The following is a 22,236-nucleotide window of genomic DNA, read 5'->3' on the forward strand; positions in this document are numbered from 1 at the left end:
ACACAGCCCCCACACCCCCCTGACGTTAGACACAGCCCCCTGACGTTGGACACAGCCCCCTGACGTTGGAAACAGCCCCCACACCCCCCTGACGTTAGACACAGCCCCCTGACTTTAGACACAGCCCCCCGACTTTGGACACAGCCCCCTAACTTTGGACACAGCCCCCACACCCCCCTGACTTTAGACACAGCCCCCTGACTTTGGACACAGCCCCCACACCCCCCTGACTTTAGACACACCCCCCTGACTTTAGACACACCCCCCTGACGTTGGACACAGCTCCCTGACTTTGGACACAGCCCCCTGACTTTGGACAAAGCCCCCACACCCCCTGACATTAGACACAGCCCCCTGACGTTGGACACAGCCCCCTGACTTTGGACACAGCCCCCACAGCCCCCTGACGTTGGACACAGCCCCCTGACGTTGGACACAGCCCCCTGACGTTGGACACAGCCCCCACACCCCCCTGACGTTAGACACAGCCCCCTGACGTTGGACACAGCCCCCTGACGTTGGACACAGCCCCCTGACGTTGGACACAGCCCCCTAAAGTTAGACACACCCCCCTGACGTTAGACACAGCCCCCTGACATTGGACACAGCCCCCACACCTCCCTGACGTTAGACACACCCCCCTGACGTTGGACACAGCCCCTGACGTTGGACACAGCCCCCACACCCCCCTGACGTTGGACACACCCCCCTGACGTTGGACACACCCCCCTGACGTTAGACACACCCCCCTGACGTTAGACACAGCCCCCTGACATTGGACACAGCCCCCACACCTCCCTGACGTTAGACACACCCCCCTGACGTTGGACACAGCCCCTGACGTTGGACACAGCCCCCACACCCCCCTGACGTTGGACACAGCCCCCTGACGTTGGACACAGTCCCCTGACTTTGGACAAAGCCCCCACACCCCCTGACTTTAGACACACCTCCCTGACATTAGACACACACCCCTGACGTTGGACACAGCCCCCACACCCCCCTGACGTTGGACACAGCCCCCTGACGTTGGACACAGCCCCTGACGTTGGACACAGCCCCCACACCCCCCTGACGTTGGACACAGCCCCCTGATGTTAGACACACCCCCCTGACGTTGGACACAGCCCCCTGACGTTGGACACACCCCCCTGACGTTAGACACAGCCCCCTGACGTTAGACACAGCCCCCACACACCCCTGATGTTAGACACAGCCCCCTGACGTTGGACACAGCCCCCTGACGTTGGACACAGCCCCCTAACTTTGGACACATCCCCCACACACCCCTGATGTTAGACACAGCCCCCTGACGTTGGACACAGCCCCCTAACTTTGGACACATACCCCACACCCCCTGATGTTAGACACAGCCCCCTGACGTTGGACACAGCCCCCTGACGTTGGACACAGCCCCCACACCCCCCTGACGTTAGACACAGCCCCCTGACGTTGGACACAGCCCCCACACCCCCCTGACGTTAGACACAGCCCCCACACCCCCCTGACGTTGGACACAGCCCCCTGACGTTGGACACAGCCCCCACACCCCCCTGACGTTGGACACAGCCCCCTGACGTTAGACACAGCCCCCACACCCCCCTGACGTTGGACACAGCCCCCTGACGTTGGACACAGCCCCCACACCCCCCTGATGTTAGACACAGCCCCCTGACGTTGGACACAGCCCCCTGACGTTAGACACAGCCCCCACACCCCCCTGACGTTAGACACAGCCCCCTGACGTTGGACACAGCCCCCACACCCCCCTGACGTTAGACACAGCCCCCTGACGTTGGACACAGCCCCCTGACGTTGGACACAGCCCCCACACCCCCCTGACGTTAGACACAGCCCCCTGACTTTAGACACAGCCCCCCGACTTTGGACACAGCCCCCTAACTTTGGACACAGCCCCCACACCCCCCTGACTTTAGACACAGCCCCCTGACTTTGGACACAGCCCCCACACCCCCCTGACTTTAGACACACCCCCCTGACTTTAGACACACACCCCTGACGTTGGACACAGCTCCCTGACTTTGGACACAGCCCCCTGACTTTGGACAAAGCCCCCACACCCCCTGACATTAGACACAGCCCCCTGACGTTGGACACAGCCCCCTGACTTTGGACACAGCCCCCACAGCCCCCTGACGTTAGACACAGCCCCCTGACGTTGGACACAGCCCCCACAGCCCCCTGACGTTGGACACAGCCCCCTGACGTTAGACACACCCCCCTGACGTTAGACACAGCCCCCTGACATTGGACACAGCCCCCACACCTCCCTGACGTTAGACACACCTCCCTGACGTTAGACACACCCCCCTGATGTTGGACACAGCCCCTGACGTTGGACACCCCCCCCTGACGTTAGACACACCCCCCTGACGTTAGACACAGCCCCCTGACATTGGACACAGCCCCCACACCTCCCTGACGTTAGACACACCCCCTGACGTTGGACACAGCCCCTGACGTTGGACACAGCCCCCACACCCCCCTGACGTTGGACACAGCCCCCTGACGTTGGACACAGTCCCCTGACTTTGGACAAAGCCCCCACACCCCCTGACTTTAGACACACCTCCCTGACATTAGACACACACCCCTGACGTTGGACACAGCCCCCTGACGTTGGACACACCCCCCTGACGTTGGACACACCCCCCTGACGTTAGACACAGCCCCCTGACGTTAGACACAGCCCCCACACCTCCCTGACGTTAGACACACCCCCCTGACGTTGGACACAGCCCCCTGACGTTGGACACAGTCCCCTGACTTTGGACAAAGCCCCCACACCCCCCTGACTTTAGACACAGCCCCCTGACGTTGGACACAGCCCCCACACCCCCCTGACTTTAGACACACACCCCTGACGTTGGACACAGCCCCCTGACTTTAGACACACCCCCCTGACGTTGGACACACCCCCCTGACGTTGGACACAGCCCCCTGACGTTGGACACAGCCCCCTGACGTTGGACACAGCCCCCACACCCCCCTGACGTTGGACACACACCCCTGACGTTGGACACAGCCCCCTGACGTTGAACACAGCCCCCTGACGTTGGACACAGTCCCCTGACGTTTGACACAGCCCCCTGACGTTGGACACACCCCCCACACCCCCCTGACTTTAGACACACACCCCTGACGTTGGACACAGCCCCCTGACGTTGGACACAGTCCCCTGACTTTAGACACAGCCCCCTGACTGCCTTCGGTGGTCAGTAAGATTAGAAGGAGTCCATTTGCATTTATCGACAGTGGAGTGTTAAATAACTGCAAACGTTGTGCTGTATGTCTTACAGATTCCATGAAACCTGTGATTGGCTGGAGAGCTTCATTGACCCCTTTGACCTGGACGTGTTTACACCTCACCTGAACGCCAGCCTCAACCGACTGTCTCAAAGGACCTTGGTACTTCCAGCTATGCTTAAATGAGTCAAAGATAAACAATGCTATTTTTGTAACAGGCAGTTCATTTGGACAACACATTTATATCAGACACATACATTAAGAGACACACATTCTCATTTAATGGTCAAAGGAGCTTGGAAAGAAAAGCGTCTGGACTTCTCTAAGTTGCTTGAAGACGTTTCACCTCTCATCCGAGAAGCTTCTTCAGTTCTAAGGTCAAATGGTGGAGAGTCCCAGATATAAACCTAGTGGGAGTTTCCCCCCACAGAGGGACAAAAGGACCCCTGATGATCCTCTAATCGCCTGAGCCAAGGTGTGAAACTGGGCGTGGGTCCCAATCAGCCAGAGTTTCGGGTGTGTTCATTGTGAAACCTGGCCCCACCTTATCATGCGAATTCCTGAGGTCAGATGGCCCAGGATGTGAGTGGGCGTTAAGGCGTCTGGGAAGGATCTCAAAACTGGATTATAGATGGCAGAGAGTTGGTGTCGTAAACCCCCGCCTCTGTTCAAAGATGGTCGCTCACAGTGGACATAGATGGCTTCTTTCACTCCTCTTTCAAACCATCTGTCCTCTCTGTCCAAAATGTGAACATTGGCATCCTCAAAGAGTGACCTTTGACCTTTAGATGCAGCTGGACTGCTGAGTCTTGTCCTGTGGAGGTGGCTCTTCTGTGTTGTGCCATGCGCTTGTGAAGTGGCTGTTTGGTCTCTCCAATGTAGAGGTCTGGGCATTCCTCGCTGCACTGTACAGCATACACCACATTGTTAAGTCTGTGTTTTGCAGTTTTGTCTTTCGGGTGAACCAGTTTCTGTCTGAGCGTGTTGCTGGGTCTGAAGTACACTGGGATGTCATGCTTGGAGAAAACTCTCCTGAGTTTCTCTGATACACCGGCTACATAGGGGATGACAATGTTGTTGCGTCTGTCCTTCTTATCAACTTAAAGAAGTCCAGACGCTTTTCTTTGCAAGCTCCTTTGACTACGATGACCTGGATGACTAAGAACCTTCACAGACATACTCATTTAATGGTTTTTCTACTATTTCCATTGTAGGTTCTCACTGAAGCCATCAAAACTCTGAATAAACACAACATAAAATTATGTATTAAACAAAAAAGTGTGAAATAACTCAGATTCTTCCAAACAGCCCCTTTGCTTTGATTCCTGCTTTGCTCTCTCGGCGTCTCCATGAGCTTCATGAGGTCGTCTCCTGAAATGGTTTCCAACAGTCTTGAAGGAGTTCAGAGATGCTGAGCACTTGTTGGTCCTTTGCCTTCCCTTTGCGCTGCATCTCATCCCAAACCATCTCCACTGGGTTTAGGTCAGGTGACTGTGGAGGCAGCAGGATTCCTGAGAGTAATGAGATGAATGTATCCTTAGCAGCAGAGGTGACTCCTGGTCTTCTTTTCCTGGGCTGGTGCTCATAGAGCAGGGCGATATGCCCAAAAATATTTATCACGATATGCATTTGAAAATTTGCAATAACGATATAACTGACGATATAATTGACACTAGACAAAACACTTTACAACTCCTCAACTTTATTAGTGCAAAAAAACCCCATCAATGTATTTTCACTTAAACAAGCAGCTGTTTTTTTATCTGCATTAAAGTTATATAAAAATGTAACAGAGAAAACTCCTCACTGACAGTTTAACCAAAAAGCATTTCCAGTGGAAACTGGCCGACACATCCTCAGCATAACCATGTATAACATCCACAGAACTTAAAAAGAGGTTATACACACACAATACGGTAACATTATGTTGAAGCACAGTACGTATCACTCCGCGAGGCTCCGCCTACGATAGCCGTAACGCTCCGACAATCCATCGAGCGGTGCGGCTTCGTAGCTCAGCAAAGTCGTACTGAAACATCTGACAGATTTTCGAGCGCCGTGCACATAAAATCGTTTCCAGGTCAGTAAACACAACCAGAGTTCATACATAAGGCACACGGGATTATAAGGGGCTCTGTCGACTTTCAGAAAAATCAAAGGATTGATTTTAAGTGCGCCGTATTTTCCAAACAACACGGTAATAACGACGGCCCGCTAGCATGCGCTACCAAAAATAGTGCTTTGTTGTGTATCTGACGGACGAAAGCTAAACCAGTTCCACACCAGTGAAGCTGCAGCATTTTTACAAACCAGTTCAGGTTCATCGTTTCATTCAATGATCTGCTTTCGCTCTTCTCATTCTGCGTCGCCGCCATGTGCGCATGTAAACAAAGGCACTGCACGTTTTACCCATATTCTATCGCGATATTTCATTTTCCTATCGTTGCCCAACATTACACCGGTATTACCGTGAACAGTATGATATAGCCCAGCCCTAGGTCGTCATGTGAGACAGTTTCATCATCAACTATCAGTACTTGATAGTTTTTGTGACTGCACTTGGAGACACTTTCAAAGTTTTAGCAATGTTCTGGACTGACTGACCTTCAGTTCATAAAGTAATGATGGACTGTTGTTTCTCTTTACTGAGATGATTGCTTCTTTCCATAATATGAATTCTGACAGTTGTCTTCAAAGGCTGATTCAGTTCATCTGGATGTTTTCAGTGGGAGAAACGTTTCGTCATCATCCAGGTGACTTCTTCAGTTCAGCTGACTGCAGGTTGACTGCAGCTGACCTGCCAGCCTATTGTTCCTTCACTGGGCTGCTTTAGTCATTATATGTCCTGTTTATAAGACTGGAAACCTGCAGTCAGCTGAGACTGAAGAAGTCACCTGGATGATGACGAAACGTTTCTCCCACTGAAAACATCCAGATGAACTGAATCAGCCTTTGGAGATTTACTTACCTGGATTGTTGAGCATCAAGAGGTTTAACAGTTGTCAAACAGAGCTGTCAGCTGTGCACCAACCTGACGTCTGAACAACACAACTGATGGTCCCAACCCCATCAAGAAGGCAACAAATTCCCCCAATGAACCCTGACAGGCTCACCTGTGAGGTGAAACAATGTCACGTGACTACATCATGAAGCTCAGTGAGAGCAGGCCGAGGGTTTGCAGAGCTGTCAACAAAGCAAAGGATGGCTACTCTAAAATATAAATTATTATATAAAAAAATTTTTCTTTGTTACATGCGTCCATATATGCTGCTTCATATATTTGATGTCTTCAGTTTGTATCTACAATGTAGAAAGAAGTAAAAATAAAGACAAACCATTAAATGAGAAGGTGTGTCCACACTTTCACTGGTAGCGTATACAAAGACAACACTTAGTCTGAGTCACTGCAAGTACACAAGTGCATGGAAGACTGTGCAAAGGAACCGAGTGACATGAACACATCCATCGTCACATCCAAACAGAAAAGCTTCACGCAAGTCGAGTTGCTCGAGATTCACAGAATTTACAGAAAATGTTACATTTTTGTGATTTATATCATTGTCAGGATGATAAATGTCTTATATCAGGATATGAGAGTGTCACGATATCTCCTGATGTATTTCTGAAGATTATTGTCCAAAGTCAGTGAACATGTCTTCTGTGTTGTGTTTGCTGTCTGAATGGATCCTATGAGCCACTCATCTAATGCTGTCCTAATTATTTCCTTGTCAGTTTATAAGGAGTCTTTTTGTTTTTCCTCCAGGTCCTGCTGGGGCTCCTGACAGGCTCAGAGAAGCAGTTTGCTTTGCGAAGCAGCAGTTTGAACTCCCAGGATCCTTACAACATACTGCCGCTAGCCAGCAGCCAGATCAGGTCAGAATTTAGTTACTAATAGTTACTAAATGAAAAAGAAAGTAATGGGTAAGTAAAATCTGATGGTATAGTTTCACTTTCATCTCTTTAATGATCAATAAGATGGGATCGTCACGTGACATAGGCGTGAGAATAAACATGGCGGAAGGCTCTGTAAGCTGTGTCAAGCAGAGGCCAGGGCAGCCTGATCCTCAGCTATCAAAGCTATCTGGTGAGGAAAGAGCCTGAGCCAGTGCGTGAGGTTGAGCGATACCAGTTAGACTTCCTTGTGCTCACCCTAATGCACAGCTTGGGCTCTGCAACCAGTCTCCTGCAGAGGAGCTGGAATCTGTTCCAGTTTGAATTGCCAGGAGGGTATTCCTGTACCCGCCGGTTTGCTGCCTGTACATTTGGGTTTTTACCTGTGGACAGGAAGGCTGCTTCCCTGCCTCCAGGTTGGGGAGTGGGTCTTAACCGTTGTTTGTGTTTGTGCGGTTAATAATTCAGTTCAGAACACTTAGCCTTCTTGAATGCACTGGATGGAGTGCTGGAGGGTACTACGTCTGGCGTCTCCATCGTCCCACTACAAGACCTCAGTGCACATGTGGGCAATGACAGTCAGGGGTGTGACTGGGAGGAGTGGCCGGCATGATCTGAAGCCAAGTGGTCATCAATTATTCCACACTGAACACCATGTTCAAGAATAAAGATGTCCGTCAGCGCATGTGGCACCAACGCACCCTAGGCTACAGTTCAGTGATCAGTTTTGTAGTTGTGTCATCATGTCTGTGGCTGTGAACATATGTTCTGGTGAAGAAAGGAGTTGATCCGTCAGCTTCTCACCAGCTGGTGGTGGACAGGCCTGGCACACCTGAAAGTATAGTGAGGATGCACTGGGAGCACCTGGCAGAGGCCCTGGTCCACAAAACCTTCAACTCCTGTGTGCAGAAGTACTTTGGCAGCTTTCCGAGGGAGGCTGGGGACACTGAATCTGAGTGGACTATGTTCTGATGAAGCTGCTGGACGGTGCTGAGGCTACAACATCATCGGTGACTGTTGTGCTGGTAATCCCTGCGAAGGGAGGCAAAAAGAATGATTCCTATCAGGCTTGGTTAGCCTAGAGTTGGGTGGCAGCTGAGGGGTGCTAACAGGCCGAGCAGAACACAGCCTGAGTAGTAACTGAAGCAAAGACTCACTGGTAGGAGTTCAGTGAGTCCTTGGAAACAAAAATCAGTCTGCCTCAGAGTGATTCTGGGAAAGCTTCAGCTGACTCAGGGAAGCAGTGTTGACTCATACATGTAGTGAGTGTGGCCTTCGCTGCTGAATTTACCTGAGGGTATAGTTGGGGGATGGAAGGAATATTTTGAGCACCTCCTTAATCTCATGGTATCTGGCCAGGAGCAGGTCAGTCTCTGTACAGCCGTTGGGAGTGTTTGGTGCAGTATGTGACTGATACTGTTGATAACCGTTATGGACAGAAGTTAGGTGTGGTGCACAGGGGAGGCCTCAGAAGCTTATCTCTAATGTCTGTGGGTCTGTTGGCTTGGCAGGTGGTGCTGACATTCAGATAGTGGGCTGCAGAGAGCCAGCAACACCACCAGGATGATGAACACAGAGAGGAAAAGAAACAGATGTTGACAAAAGCAGCTTTTCAACTGGTCTGCTGGTTTTACACAATTATGACTTCAGCGGTTCAACTGTTAGTTTAGATTTCCTTGTTTTCCCCAATAGCAGAAAAATGTGGTGCTGGTGACCAACGTACCACTGCACTGTTCAACTGGCCAAACTGGAAATACTCTGTTTGTGTGTCTGACAGGTTCGGGCTGCTGCCTCTCAGCGTGTCAAATGTGCAGAAATCCAAGGCAGCTTCCAGAAGCTCTGAAGCTCCTCAGCAGCTGGTGGTGAGTTCAGAGTCTGTCAGAGTTCTTGTTTGGGACATTTCCCCTCTGTGATGTTATTTACTGGCAGCCACACGATGACTTTACGTCTCTGTTTTACTGTGCTTATCTAAATGTCCTGTGTCACGCCCTTTGCCTTCCCAGCATTTCTAAGTTCAAGCAAACCAGTGTCAAACCAGTGTGTTCATCACTGTGTGTTTGGATTCTGCTGGTGAACAGCCACGTTACAACAGAATACTGCCACCAACAACCTAAAGTAAAGTTAAAGTACAAGCGCTACATGTGAAATAACAGCCAGTTTATTAAATAGAGTAAAACATCACCCAAAACATTTTTACCACTGAGCTGTGAAAGAGTGAAAGAGTGATGTCATCACTGCGCCCGCTGTGGACAGCCTGCACACCCAAGTTTGTCAAAGCTGAGAGTGAGATGACTCAGGATTTTCATACTGTAGCTGTAATCATTGAAAGTCTTGGACAAATTAGAATTTCAGTAACTTACTGAAATTCTCACTTACTCATCAGGGGGTCCTTTGTCCCTCTGTGGGGGGAAACTCCCACAGGGCTTAAATCTGGGACTCTCCACCATTTGACCTTAGAACTGAAGAAGCTTTTCTGATGAGAGGTGAAACGTCTTCAAGTAACTCAAAGAAGTCCAGACGCTTTTCTTTGCAAGCTCCTTAGACTACCATGACCTGGATGACTGAGAACCTTCACAGGCATTTCATATGACTGTATTATCTTTAACATTATCAGTGTTGGAATCATTCATGGCCAGAAATAATTCCAGGTCTGGACTCTCTTCCATTCTCCTCATTCATAAAGTTGCTTCGTGGTAAAACGTTAGGAGCTTTCAGATGGCAGCCCTTCTCTGACTCTGCTGAAGGTCTGAGCAGAGTCGGGCTCCTGTTTCAGAGCAGCTCTTTTGCCAGGTGCTTGTCTTCAGATGTCCCGTGACCTGTTTCTCCTTCCTCCTCCAGGCTCCTCAGTCCTTCACAGCAGGCAGTGATGACAGCTTCCGGCCAGGCAGCCTTTTCAGGCAGCTCGCTGATCAGGATGAAGACACAGCAGCGACTTCTTTATTTAAGCTTAACTGGCTCTCTGGGATGGGCAAATAATTCTCAGCTGGCTGCTTTGTTACAGTGACATGTACAGTAAATACTCCTTTTGTGTGTTGACAAAATGCCTCCTGTGTGATGTGTAAATGTTGTGTAAGCACTGACGTGTGTTGGCTGACTGGTGATCAGAGCAGCGATACTCTGGTTGAATGTGTGCATACACAAGCAGCATCGTTCAGGCACTCTGTGTTCCTGAAAGGAAACTGTGTGTGACAGGGTGGATGCTTCCTCTGTAGTGCTTTTCTACTCTTCACACTTTCTTTATGCTCCTTCTACCAAAGTGCTTTTCACATTCACACACACTCATACTCTGATGGATGCATCGGAGAGCAGCTTAGGCTGTGGCTGGTTGGTGGGGTAGGCTGTCCTTTTCACTCTGGACTGAAACATGTTTAACACACTGTGGTTTGTGACATACAGACTGATGCAGTCAGCTTCTATCACAGGATGTCTCCACAGCTACATTTGTATGAGTATGTGAACATGCTGACACGAAGCATTATCCCTGCAAACACTCCAGCGATCAGCTGACACATTCTGTACTGGGTTCTACATTTTCTCTGGGTGTTAATATGTCAGGTTGTATTTTATGTATGTATTCAGTTCAGATAGAGATGGCTGGTTGCCATGATGGCAGAAAGCAGGTTGACTTTATCATTATTGCCTCAGAGTAATCACCAGTGTGAAACACATTCTGGTGTTTGTGCAGCACTGTGGTGATTAGTGCTGTCACCTCACATCAAACAGGTTGTGGGTTTGAATCCGTGCCTGCATGGACTCTGAACGTGTGTTAATCATGAGTTCTTATTGGTTGTTGGGTAAGTATTGTAATGCTAAATGTGTCTTGTGGTTAAATGTTGCTTGTGTCTCTCACCAAAATAAACTCAGCCAAACCTTCTGACGGTGACGTTGTTGATTGGCGAGTTTCTAGTTTGCAAAGCTGCTGGATGACGTTGGGACCACACTGCAAAAGTAGCACATGAAGCAAAACCCTCAGACAGGTCCGTGTCGCAGGAACAGCGTGGTGCAGATACTTGGTGTCAAAGAAAGTGTCACCAACACCGGCCCCCACCGTTCAGTTAATAGTTTTTCCATCGATCCTTTTCACAGTTATAAGATGGATCTGTGCTGCTCACCTTTGGCTGGATAACAAGGAGGGCGCTGAACACACTGCAGGCTGTGATTCGGTGCATCTGCAGGGTATTCACAGCACCTCACTCATGTTTACAACCTTATTTCAAATACATTAACTCCACATTGTACACTCAGTACCTCGTAATGATGACATGAAAAAAGTTGTTGCATGAAATAAAAAGAACAGTGAGTAGTGTTTGAGTATTCATAGCCTTCACCATGACACGAGCTCAGGTGTGTCGGTCAGGGCTGGTGCCAGGGGAGTGCTAGCTGCCACAGATGATACCTGTCTGATTGTTCGGCCCCTGTTTCAGTGGTGTGCTGAGACGTTACACACACTCCTGTCTAAGATCTCATAGACAGTGCATGTCAGAGCACAAACCACTCCAGGGAGTATAAGGATCTGTCTCCAGGCCGAAGAGGAAGGATTGTTTCGAGGGACATATCTGGGGAAGGGTCCAGAAAATGTTCTTGAAGGTCTCATGACCACAGTGTCCACTATCATTCCTAAATGGGAGCACCAGGACTCTTCCCAGAGCTGAACCAATCTGGACAACTGAAGGTCCTTAGTTAGTGAGCAGACCCAACTGAAGCTAGAAGGCAGCCAAAGTCTGGTCTGAAGAAGCTAATGTTGAACCTTTGGCCTGAAAGCCAAAGTTCACGTCTGCAGTAAACGGGCAACACTCAGCACCTGACCAGTACCGTCACTGCAGTGAAGTGTGGTGGGGCAGTATCAGCTGTGGGGGTGTTTGACAGCAGGAACTGGGAGACTAGTCAGGTTTAAGGGAAAGATGAATGCAGGACCTGCTCCAGAGGGCTCTGCTCAGACAAAGGTTCATGTTGGTGTTTGAGTTTACCTTGATTCACAACAGGGATGCTGCGACCGCCCTTCTCACTGTGATAGACCTCAGCGACCAGGCAGATGCACTGCTTCCAAAGGTTACAATAGGGGATGCAAAACCCAAGGTGATGGAGGTGGGGGTGGGGGTGGGGGTGACCTTTTACTAGTTCTGAAAAGCTAAAACTAGTGCAGCACGTACACTCTGGACACCAGGGAGGGCGGTGCTTGGCAAAAGTAGTTCATCCTGGCTTCTAACATGAGTTAGTTTCAGCATAACTGCTTCAGCGTGCCCCGGTGGTGTCGACAGCGTGGCAGGTCGATAACTTCTAACTTCTTCTTCTGGTCCTCCTGTTATTCACTACATACCTGTTGTTTACTGTCACACTGTGGGTTCTGCTAACCAGGGATTCAATCACCTTTATTTATTTATTTAGTACATTTGGACCTTTGGTTTAAAAAGATGCTGAAAGTGTTGATTGATATGAAGTGTTTCTCAGGTTAGCGACTTATCATGAAAATACTTGTTGACTACAGCTGTGCACTTCTTAAGCACAAACAGAGCTGACACATATAGAGCCTTTTCTTACCTAAAACTCAAACATTAATACACGTTTAGCGCACATCACTTCTTTGTACTTCATCTCGCTCACACTCATCCACCCACAGATGGCTCAGGATTATCACTGCAGCATACAGAGCACTGGAAGGTCGGTCTCCACAATTCTCATCCAAACTATTTGTATCTCACGTAAAACTGAAGACTGAGATGGACAGAGTCTTTCCGTCTTTGGCTCCAAGGCTTTAAAACAGTTCACACTTAAGCTCTGTGGAGTCTTTAAAAACAGTTAAAAACCTTTTAAGAAAAAATCAGCAGATTAAACCATTCTCCTTTTGTTTGAACATGGTTCTCTTTGGTATTTATTGTGCTTTAATTGTTGTAAATAATCTTATTTATAAACGTACCCAGTGTTACAACCTACTGTAGCATCTGAGCCACAGACACCATTAATAAATGATCGCAAGCGTGTTTTTGCACAGCTGTGTTAAAATAAACTCTTTTTGATTTGAATACAAACACAGTATATATGCCAATATTGATGTATCCTTGATATATCTTGGGGTGGCTGTAGCTCAGGTGGCAGAGCAGGTCAGCCACTAATCAGAAGGTCGGTGGTTCGATCCCAGGCTGCCTCCTAGCTGCATGCCAAATATCCTTGGGCAAGATACTAACCCCATGTTTGCCTACTGGTGGTGGTCAGAGGGCCCGGTGGCGCCAGTGTCCGGCAGCCTCGCCTCTGTCAGTGCGCCCCAGGGCAGCTGTGGCTACAATGTAGCTGCCATCACAAATGTGTGAATGACTGAATGTAGTGTAAAGTGGTTTGGGACTGAGTAAAGTGCTACACAAATGCAGGCCATTTACCATGTATCAGTAGGGACTGTTGGCTGTTTAAAAGAAACATCAGTGAAAGTTAAAAAAAATCAGCCGTGACATTCAAAGTCTTCTACATATTGAGCTTATTTATTAGAATTCATTTATTTGTATTTTTGGGACATGGTCCACACTTGGATGCTACACAGATACTCTTTCATTGACATGCACTGAAATACTATTTTGTACGATTGTGATACATTTAATCTAATAAGACCAAAACAAAACCCTGTAATGACAGCAGTGTATATGTGCAACTGCAGTTCTACAGGGTGGGCCATTTATATGGATACACCGTAACAACACGGGAATGGTTGGTGATATTAAAGTCCTGTTTGGGGCACATTAGTATATGTGAGGGGGCAAACTCCTCAAGATGGGTGGTGACCATGGTGGCCATTTAGAAGTCGGCCATCTTGGATAGAACTTTTGTTTTTTCAATAGGAAGAGGGCCATGTGACACATCAAACTTATTGGTAATGTCACAAGAAAAACAATGGTGTGCTTGGTTTCAACGTAACTTTACAGTAGCTTTTCAACAACAACTTCCTATTGAAAAAAACAAAACTTGTATCCAAGATGGCCGACTTCTAAATGGCCACCATGGTCGCCACCCATCTTGAGGAGTTTGCCCCCTCACATATACTAATGTGCCACAAACAGGACTTTAATATCACCAACCATTTCCATGTTGTTACCATGTATCCATATAAATGGTCCACCCTGTAGACTCACAACAGTAAGAGTGTTATTAACAAACTGTGCTAACACAATATACATGAAATATGATCTGCTGACTAGTAGAAACTGTAGAAACAGCTTTAAGTACATCAGAAAATGTGATATGTAAATGATCGTTTGTAACTTGTCTTTAGGATTATTTCACTCAAATAAGCAAATGAAATGTAATCTGTGCACAGACAGAAGAAAAGCTTTTGATGGCTCAGCCCGTGTTTCTCCAGATCTTGGCCCTGAAAGCCCAAGTTTTTCCTTCCAATTTAAAATAACTCACAGTTACTAAAACAGGAGACCATTAATAAGTAAAGTGAGACCTTTCATGTATCCAGCTACAAAGAGGACTGCTTTAAACGAACCTGCGTGCATACAAACACACCTGCACTATACTTTTCTACTTCTTCCTGTCGATCTTGCTCATCATGGCTTTGACATCCACTGGAGCGGAGGCAGCGGCAGCCTTGGCTTTTTCCTCCTCTTCTTGCTGCCAGAGGATGATGGGGTGGATGCCCGGGCTCCGGTTGAGAGCATTCTGCTCCAGGTTGGCAGGACTTGGATGGAAATACAAACATTAATGACAAAAAAGCCTCTTTCACCAGAGTAAAGTTGTGAAACACACATTGCTTATCGATTGTAGAATGTTATGCTCTTTACTTGTCCTGTCCCTGGTTTGGGTTCAAATGATTAGACGGTAAACCTGTTTGACCACTATATGCACAGGAGGAGCAACTGGTGACACACAACGCAGAAAATAATATTTGAATGTGATGCCAATCCAAATGGTGTGAAGGGAGGGCTTTTAAAAACACATCAGATCTCAGTGGGTCTGTGGACCAGACTTAAACATGTAAACATCCCTCATGCTGTCTCATCTTAAATGTTCTTATCTTCAATTTGAAAATGGCGCTATCATTACAGGAGCTTCTATCCCATGAATGCTGGAGAAGTTTTATTTACTTTGTTTTCCCATTGCAGTGACGCAGTGCTTCTCCTCTTTCTGTCTTCTTTTTCTTTTAGTCTTCGTCTTTTTCATATAAACTTAAATTCCAAGCATTTTTTACCTGAGCCACAGTGACGGTCTCAGAGGAACTGATTTCTTCCCCTGCGGACTTCAGACACTATTCAGTTTCATACAGTCATCCTTTCTTATTAACTGCAGGCCTCTCTTACAACACTGTCACCACTTCCTGTTTCAGCCTGGATTTAAACATGTCTCCTTATATAGAGATCTGTATGGAAAAGTTTGTGATTCCAAAAGTTTGTGATGTAGTCGGATTACTATTATGAAGGATCCAGGCAAAAAGTACTGCCTGTGTGTACGTCAGTACTTGTGGTAATATATCCCAATATAGTAAGAGGTTCCCTTCCCTGTTTTTCCTGTTTGGATCATTTTAAATTGGAATAAGTGGTACCTGAAATTCAGCTTCTGTGTCTACATTATGTAGAATACTAACCTGAAGTTGTGCGGTTCAGGGTTCAGTGCCTTCTTCTGGATGTCCTTGTATGTAGGTGACTTGAGGTAACGGAAGAACGTGTCCTGTGCCAATCAAAAACATGAGCATGCTAGCAACCTCCACGTGTTGGTATGAACAGATCATTTTTGACCCTCACACCAATCATGAATCTGGACACACCTTTTTCATGAGCAGGAAGACGTGCGTCTGTGCTGCTTCCAGCACATAGCGGTGAGGATGTTCCAGACCTTTCACTGTCAGACCCATTGTCCTGCCATCAATGTTGATCCAGCGGGGGGCGCCAGGGGCCAGGAAGGTCCTGCATACACACACATTCTACATCAATCTCCTCCATGGCTGAAAGTTATAGGAGTGAAGATTTAGAAAACCTGAAATCAATTTAAAATGACCCCGTCTTCCTCCCCTCACCGCAGCAGATGGCCCCGCCCCTCCCTGAGCCTGGTTCTGCCGGAGGTTTCTTCCTGTTCAAAGGGAGTTTTTCCTTCCCACTCTCGTCAAAGTGCTTGCTCATAGGGGGTCATATGATTGTTGGGTTTTCTCTGTATGTATTATTGGACGACCTACTGTACAACATAAAGCACCTTGAGGTGACTGTTGTTGTGATTTGGTGCTGTCTAAGTGAATTGAATCAAAAGCTATTGTAAAGTGTGAAACTGAATCTCATGTGAAACAAAGATGTATTGTGTAACCAGGATGGCTGGACGGGTCTCAAGAAAACACAAAATGTGGAATTTAAATGTAAAAATGTGGAATGTAAAATAAAGTAAAATAGAAATCAAAGAAAGAAGAATGAGGTTAGATTATTTGTCTTACTTGAAGATGGTCTCAGCTTTTGTTGACATAGACGATGAGGTTCCCCACTTCAGTTCTTCTGCTGCTTCCCAAAAAGCCAAGTTCTCACCTGATGTGCACACACCATATACCACATTAGATCCTAATAAGTATGACAGTTTTCTGACTTATGGAGTTGTCATTGTACATATACAACAAAATCAACAACAGGGCGGTGCACTGTTGGACGGACCAATCGGAGTCTGCGCTGCGGGACTGTTTTGATCACGCGGACTGGGAAATGTTTCACGTGGCCGCCAGAGACATTGATGAGTACACAGACTCAGTCTGTGGATTTATCAGGAAATGCGTGGAAGATGTCGTCCCATCCAGAACAGTCAAATCCTTCCCAAATCAAAAACCCTGGATTAACGGAGATGTTCGCGCGGCACTGGCGGCACGGAGCACCGCCTTTGCCTCCGCGAACACATCGGACTACAAACACGCACATTACCAACTCCGGAAGACGATCAAAGCAGCCAAACGTGAGTACAGGGACAGGGTGGAGCAACAGTTTGACAACCCTCGGAGTATGTGGCAGGGACTAAACACGATCACAGACTTTAGAGGGAAAACCAGCACACCGCAGACCACGGCCTCTCTGTGTGAGGATCTAAACGTATTCTACGCTAGATTCGACACAGCGAACACCATGAGACCGGACAGTGTGCGCACCGCGGATGACGTCAGTGCGCACACTGTGTCTGAGGAGGATGTGCGGAGGTGCTTCAGGAAGGTGAACGGACGCAAAGCTACTGGTCCGGACGGGATTCCCGGCCGCGTCCTCAAGTCATGCTGGCTCAGCTGGCTGGAGTGTTCACACACATCTTCAACCTTTCCCTCTCTCTGTCTGTAGTCAAAATGGCCACCGTCGTCCCTGTACCCAAATCCTCCACCATCTCCTCATTGAACGACTGGCGACCTGTAGCCCTGACCCCCATCGTAAGCAAATGCTTCGAGAAGCTGGTCAGGGACTTCATCTGCTCTGCACTACCCGACTCACTGGACCCTCTACAGTTTGCATACCGCCACAACAGGTCCACTGATGATGCCATAGCCCTGACACTACACACTGCCCTGTCACACCTGGAGAAGAGAGACACGTATGTGAGGATGCTGTTTGTAGATTACAGCTCAGCATTCAATACCATCGTTCCCTCGAAGCTGGACAGGAAACTGCAGGATCTAGGACTGAGCAGCTCCCTCTGCAGCTGGATCCTTAGCTTCCTGTCTGACAGACGCCAGGTGGTCAGACTGGGCAGCATCACCTCATCCCCCATCACACTGAACACTGGTGCTCCACAGGGGTGTGTACTGAGCCCTCTCCTGTACTCACTCTACACCTACGACTGCACAGCCACTAACAGCTCCAACATCATTGTGAAGTTTGCGGACGACACTACAGTGGTGGGTCTTATCACCAACGGTGATGAGACGGCTTACAGGGAGGAGGTCAGCGCCCTGACCCACTGGTGTCAAGACAACCATCTCACCCTCAACGTCGCAAAGACAAAGGAGTTGATAGTGGACTTCCGGAGGTGCAGAGAAGTACACACCCCCATCACCATCAACGGCGCTGCTGTGGAGAGAGTGAGCAGCTTCCGGTTCCTTGGTGTACATCTGGCTGAGGATCTTACGTGGTCAGTACACACAAACAAAACAGTGAAGAAGGCGCAGCAGCGCCTCTTCTTTCTCAGGAGACTGAAAAGATTCGGCATGAGCCCCCGCATCCTCAGGACCTTCTATCACTGTGCCATTGAGAGCATCCTCACTGGATGCATCACCACCTGGTATGGCAACAGCACCGCCTACAACTGCAAAGCTCTCCAGCGAGTAGTGCGGTGCTCTGAACGGATAATTGGAGGTGAGCTTCCCTCCCTCCAAGACATCTACAGGAAGCGGTGCCTGAGGAAAGCGGGGAGGATCATCAAGGACTCCAGTCACCCCAGCCATAAACTGTTCAGACTGCTTCCATCAGGAAGGAGGTTCTGCAGCATCCGGTCCCGTACCAGCAGACTGAGAGACAGCTTCTTCCATCAGGCCATCAGACTGCTGAACACGTCATAGACACCTCAGCTTCACTACTGGAACTTTAACATTATGCACTCCACACTGTATATAAATGCCACTTGTTTTGCACATATTCAACTCTGTATATTTTATATATTTATTATTATTATTATTATTATTATTTTATTTTTTTTACTATTTAATTTGTAAAAATGTGTATATACACACACACACACACACACACACACACACACACACACACACACACACACACACACACACGTAGGAAAATATTTAGTATACACATCCAGAAATGCATACACTATTATATATTGTACATATATTTATTAGTTTCAGGTTGGCCATTCTTGTATTTTGCTCGTTTGTGTTGTTGTGTTTGCACATCTCTGTTGCTTGTGGGGCTCGCACACAAGAATTTCACTCGCATGTGCTGTGCCAGTGTGCCTGCACATGTGATGTGACAATAAAAAGTGATTTGATTTGATTTGAAATCATGGGGGCTCCACGCCAAATGTGCAGGGATAAAATATAAATAGTAAGACACTATAAGACACTGGTGGTTCATCTAACCCCACCAGTGGAGCCAAAGTGTAACATTTTTGTCAAATTATGGAAACCTCTCCACAATCGTTGGCACGAAGATCTGACAAAACTAAAATAAACTGAAGACTGAATAAATACAAATGAGCTCTATGTTGAATAATAAGGGTCCTGATGTTTATTGTGAAAGAAATATGGCTGACGTGGGTGTTTCACAGTTTAGTTGAAACATCCATGTTCCCTTTGTTTTATCTACCACCCATCACCATGATAAAGCATAAATGTGTCCTAATCTTCACTGTATTTAGCTAAACATGGATAAAACTCCATGCTTGTAGTTGTTTAGTCATGCAGAACTCTCAACTCTACCAAGAAGAGAAACTGTGATGAACGACATTTGTTGACGTACCACTGAACTCCTTCTTAAGGAAGATCTTGAAGTCATCTCGCCCTCGCAGGTCACTCAGCAGCTCGAATAAGCTGAAGGACCAGCGCTCCACACGCATTTTAGTAGGAACTTCAACCCTGAGGACAAACACAGGTTCAGTCACTATTGGGACATCCATCATCATCCTGCCGTGGTCCCTGGGTTCGTCCAGGGTTTGAAGTTTGGTTCTGAACTTTTTACTTGTTCCTTTATAAGATAATCATCTTCTAGTTCCTGAAAATGTTGTTTTCTAGGGACTCTGTTGTTTTTGCATTTTGGTCATAGCAGTGTCTCTTTTGTGTCCAGCTTCTGTTGTCATCTCGTCTCTCTGTGCTGTCTCGTCTCTCTGTGCTGTCTCGTCTCTCTGTGCTGTCTCGTCTCTCTGTGCTGTCTCGTCTCTCTGTGCTGTCTCGTCTCTCTGTGCTGTCTCGTCTCTCTGTGCCTGTCTCGTCTCTCTTTGCCTGTCTCGTCTCTCTGTGCTGTCTCGTCTCTCTTTGCCCGTCTCGTCTCTCTTTGCCCGTCTCGTCTCTCTGTGCTGTCTCGTCTCTCTGTGCCTGTCTCGTCTCTCTTTGCCTGTCTCGTCTCTCTGTGCTGTCTCGTCTCTCTTTGCCTGTCTCGTCTCTCTGTGCTGTCTCGTCTCTCTGTGCCTGTCTCGTCTCTCTGTGCTGTCTCGTCTCTCTTTGCCTGTCTCATCTCTGTGTGCTGTCTCGTCTCTCTGTGCCTGTCTCGTCTCTCTTTGCCTGTCTCATCTCTGTGTGCTGTCTCGTCTCTCTGTGCCTGTCTCGTCTCTCTGTGCCTGTCTCGTCTCTCTGTGCTGTCTCGTCTCTCTTTGCCTGTCTCATCTCTGTGTGCTGTCTCGTCTCTCTGTGCCTGTCTCGTCTCTCTGTGCTGTCTCGTCTCTCTTTGCCTGTCTCATCTCTGTGTGCTGTCTCGTCTCTCTGTGCCTGTCTCGTCTCTCTTTGCCTGTCTCATCTCTGTGTGCTGTCTCGTCTCTCTGTGCCTGTCTCGTCTCTCTGTGCTGTCTCGTCTCTCTTTGCCTGTCTCGTCTCTCTTTGCCTGTCTCATCTCTGTGTGCTGTCTCGTCTCTCTGTGCCTGTCTCGTCTCTCTGTGCCTGTCTCGTCTCTCTTTGCCTGTCTCGTCTCTCTGTGCTGTCTCGTCTCTCTGTGCCTGTCTCGTCTCTCTGTGCTGTCTCGTCTCTCTGTGCCTGTCTCGTCTCTCTGTGCTGTCTCGTCTCTCTTTGCCTGTCTCATCTCTGTGTGCTGTCTCGTCTCTCTGTGCCTGTCTCGTCTCTCTTTGCCTGTCTCGTCTCTCTGTGCTGTCTCGTCTCTCTTTGCCCGTCTCGTCTCTCTGTGCTGTCTCGTCTCTCTTTGCCTGTCTCGTCTCTCTGTGCTGTCTCGTCTCTCTGTGCCTGTCTCGTCTCTCTGTGCCTGTCTCGTCTCTCTTTGCCTGTCTCGTCTCTCTGTGCTGTCTCGTCTCTCTTTGCCTGTCTCGTCTCTCTGTGCTGTCTCGTCTCTCTGTGCCTGTCTCGTCTCTCTGTGCTGTCTCGTCTCTCTTTGCCTGTCTCATCTCTGTGTGCTGTCTCGTCTCTCTGTGCCTGTCTCGTCTCTCTTTGCCTGTCTCGTCTCTGTGTGCTGTCTCGTCTCTCTGTGCCTGTCTCGTCTCTCTGTGCTGTCTCGTCTCTCTTTGCCTGTCTCGTCTCTCTTTGCCCGTCTCGTCTCTCTGTGCTGTCTCGTCTCTCTGTGCTGTCTCGTCTCTCTTTGCCTGTCTCGTCTCTCTGTGCTGTCTCGTCTCTCTTTGCCTGTCTCGTCTCTCTGTGCTGTCTCGTCTCTCTGTGCCTGTCTCGTCTCTCTTTGCCTGTCTCGTCTCTCTGTGCTGTCTCGTCTCTCTGTGCCTGTCTCGTCTCTCTGTGCTGTCTCGTCTCTCTTTGCCTGTCTCGTCTCTCTTTGCCCGTCTCGTCTCTCTGTGCTGTCTCGTCTCTCTGTGCTGTCTCGTCTCTCTTTGCCCGTCTCGTCTCTCTGTGCTGTCTCGTCTCTCTGTGCTGTCTCGTCTCTCTTTGCCTGTCTCGTCTCTGTGTGCTGTCTCGTCTCTCTGTGCCTGTCTCGTCTCTCTTTGCCTGTCTCGTCTCTCTGTGCTGTCTCGTCTCTCTTTGCCTGTCTCATCTCTGTGTGCTGTCTCGTCTCTCTGTGCTGTCTCGTCTCTCTGTGCCTGTCTCGTCTCTCTTTGCCCGTCTCGTCTCTCTGTGCTGTCTCGTCTCTCTGTGCCTGTCTCATTTGTAGTCCTGTGTTCATCGCACTGTTTTTGTCCCTGTGTCATGTCTGCCATGTCTCTGTGTCTGTTTGTCCCCACTGCTGCTCCAGCAGCATTAAAACACACGTTTACAGTGTGTGTAAAACAATAGTTTGGACATATCAGGATGTTTCACTCTTCACATCAGGGTCACAAAGGTGGAACATGTTTCATCACTCATGTTTCAAAGGCTTAGACCTTTATCCATCTTTCATGTACAGAAACTTTTAATAAACACGGGAAACAACACAAACTGAGTGCCCCTCCCATTTTATTCCCCAGCTGACTGCATACTTGGGTACGAGGGACTTTTTATAATTCATTAATTTATTTTAAACAACTTTCCAAATAAACACACTTAAAATGTTAGAC

At 48.2% G+C, this 22,236-nt stretch overlaps 2 protein-coding genes across 4 annotated transcripts in view; one reads left to right on the top strand and one right to left on the bottom strand.

Moving 5' to 3' along the window:
- Positions 1–11,032, top strand: part of cog1 (component of oligomeric golgi complex 1) — a 30,049-nt gene extending 19,017 nt beyond the window's left edge. For all 3 annotated transcript variants that reach the window (XM_026166208.1, XM_026166207.1, XM_026166205.1), the window contains exons 12-15: positions 3,321–3,429; positions 7,031–7,140; positions 8,936–9,020; positions 9,997–11,032. In XM_026166208.1, coding sequence (XP_026021993.1) covers positions 3,321–3,429; positions 7,031–7,140; positions 8,936–9,020; positions 9,997–10,134 — 442 coding nt within the window. In that variant the 3' untranslated portion in view covers positions 10,135–11,032. The remainder of the gene's footprint in view (positions 1–3,320; positions 3,430–7,030; positions 7,141–8,935; positions 9,021–9,996) is intronic.
- Positions 11,033–14,220: 3,188 nt separating this feature from the next.
- Positions 14,221–22,236, bottom strand: part of rgs9a (regulator of G protein signaling 9a) — a 37,737-nt gene continuing 29,721 nt past the window's right edge. The window contains exons 13-17 of the mRNA XM_026166245.1: positions 19,560–19,675; positions 16,562–16,649; positions 15,908–16,046; positions 15,728–15,810; positions 14,221–14,824 (exon numbers count right to left, since the gene is read on the bottom strand). Coding sequence (XP_026022030.1) covers positions 14,668–14,824; positions 15,728–15,810; positions 15,908–16,046; positions 16,562–16,649; positions 19,560–19,675 — 583 coding nt within the window. The 3' untranslated portion in view covers positions 14,221–14,667. The remainder of the gene's footprint in view (positions 14,825–15,727; positions 15,811–15,907; positions 16,047–16,561; positions 16,650–19,559; positions 19,676–22,236) is intronic.

This window comes from Astatotilapia calliptera, chromosome 4 (genome assembly GCF_900246225.1).
Source record: "Astatotilapia calliptera chromosome 4, fAstCal1.2, whole genome shotgun sequence".
NCBI classification, from domain to species: domain Eukaryota; kingdom Metazoa; phylum Chordata; class Actinopteri; order Cichliformes; family Cichlidae; genus Astatotilapia; species Astatotilapia calliptera.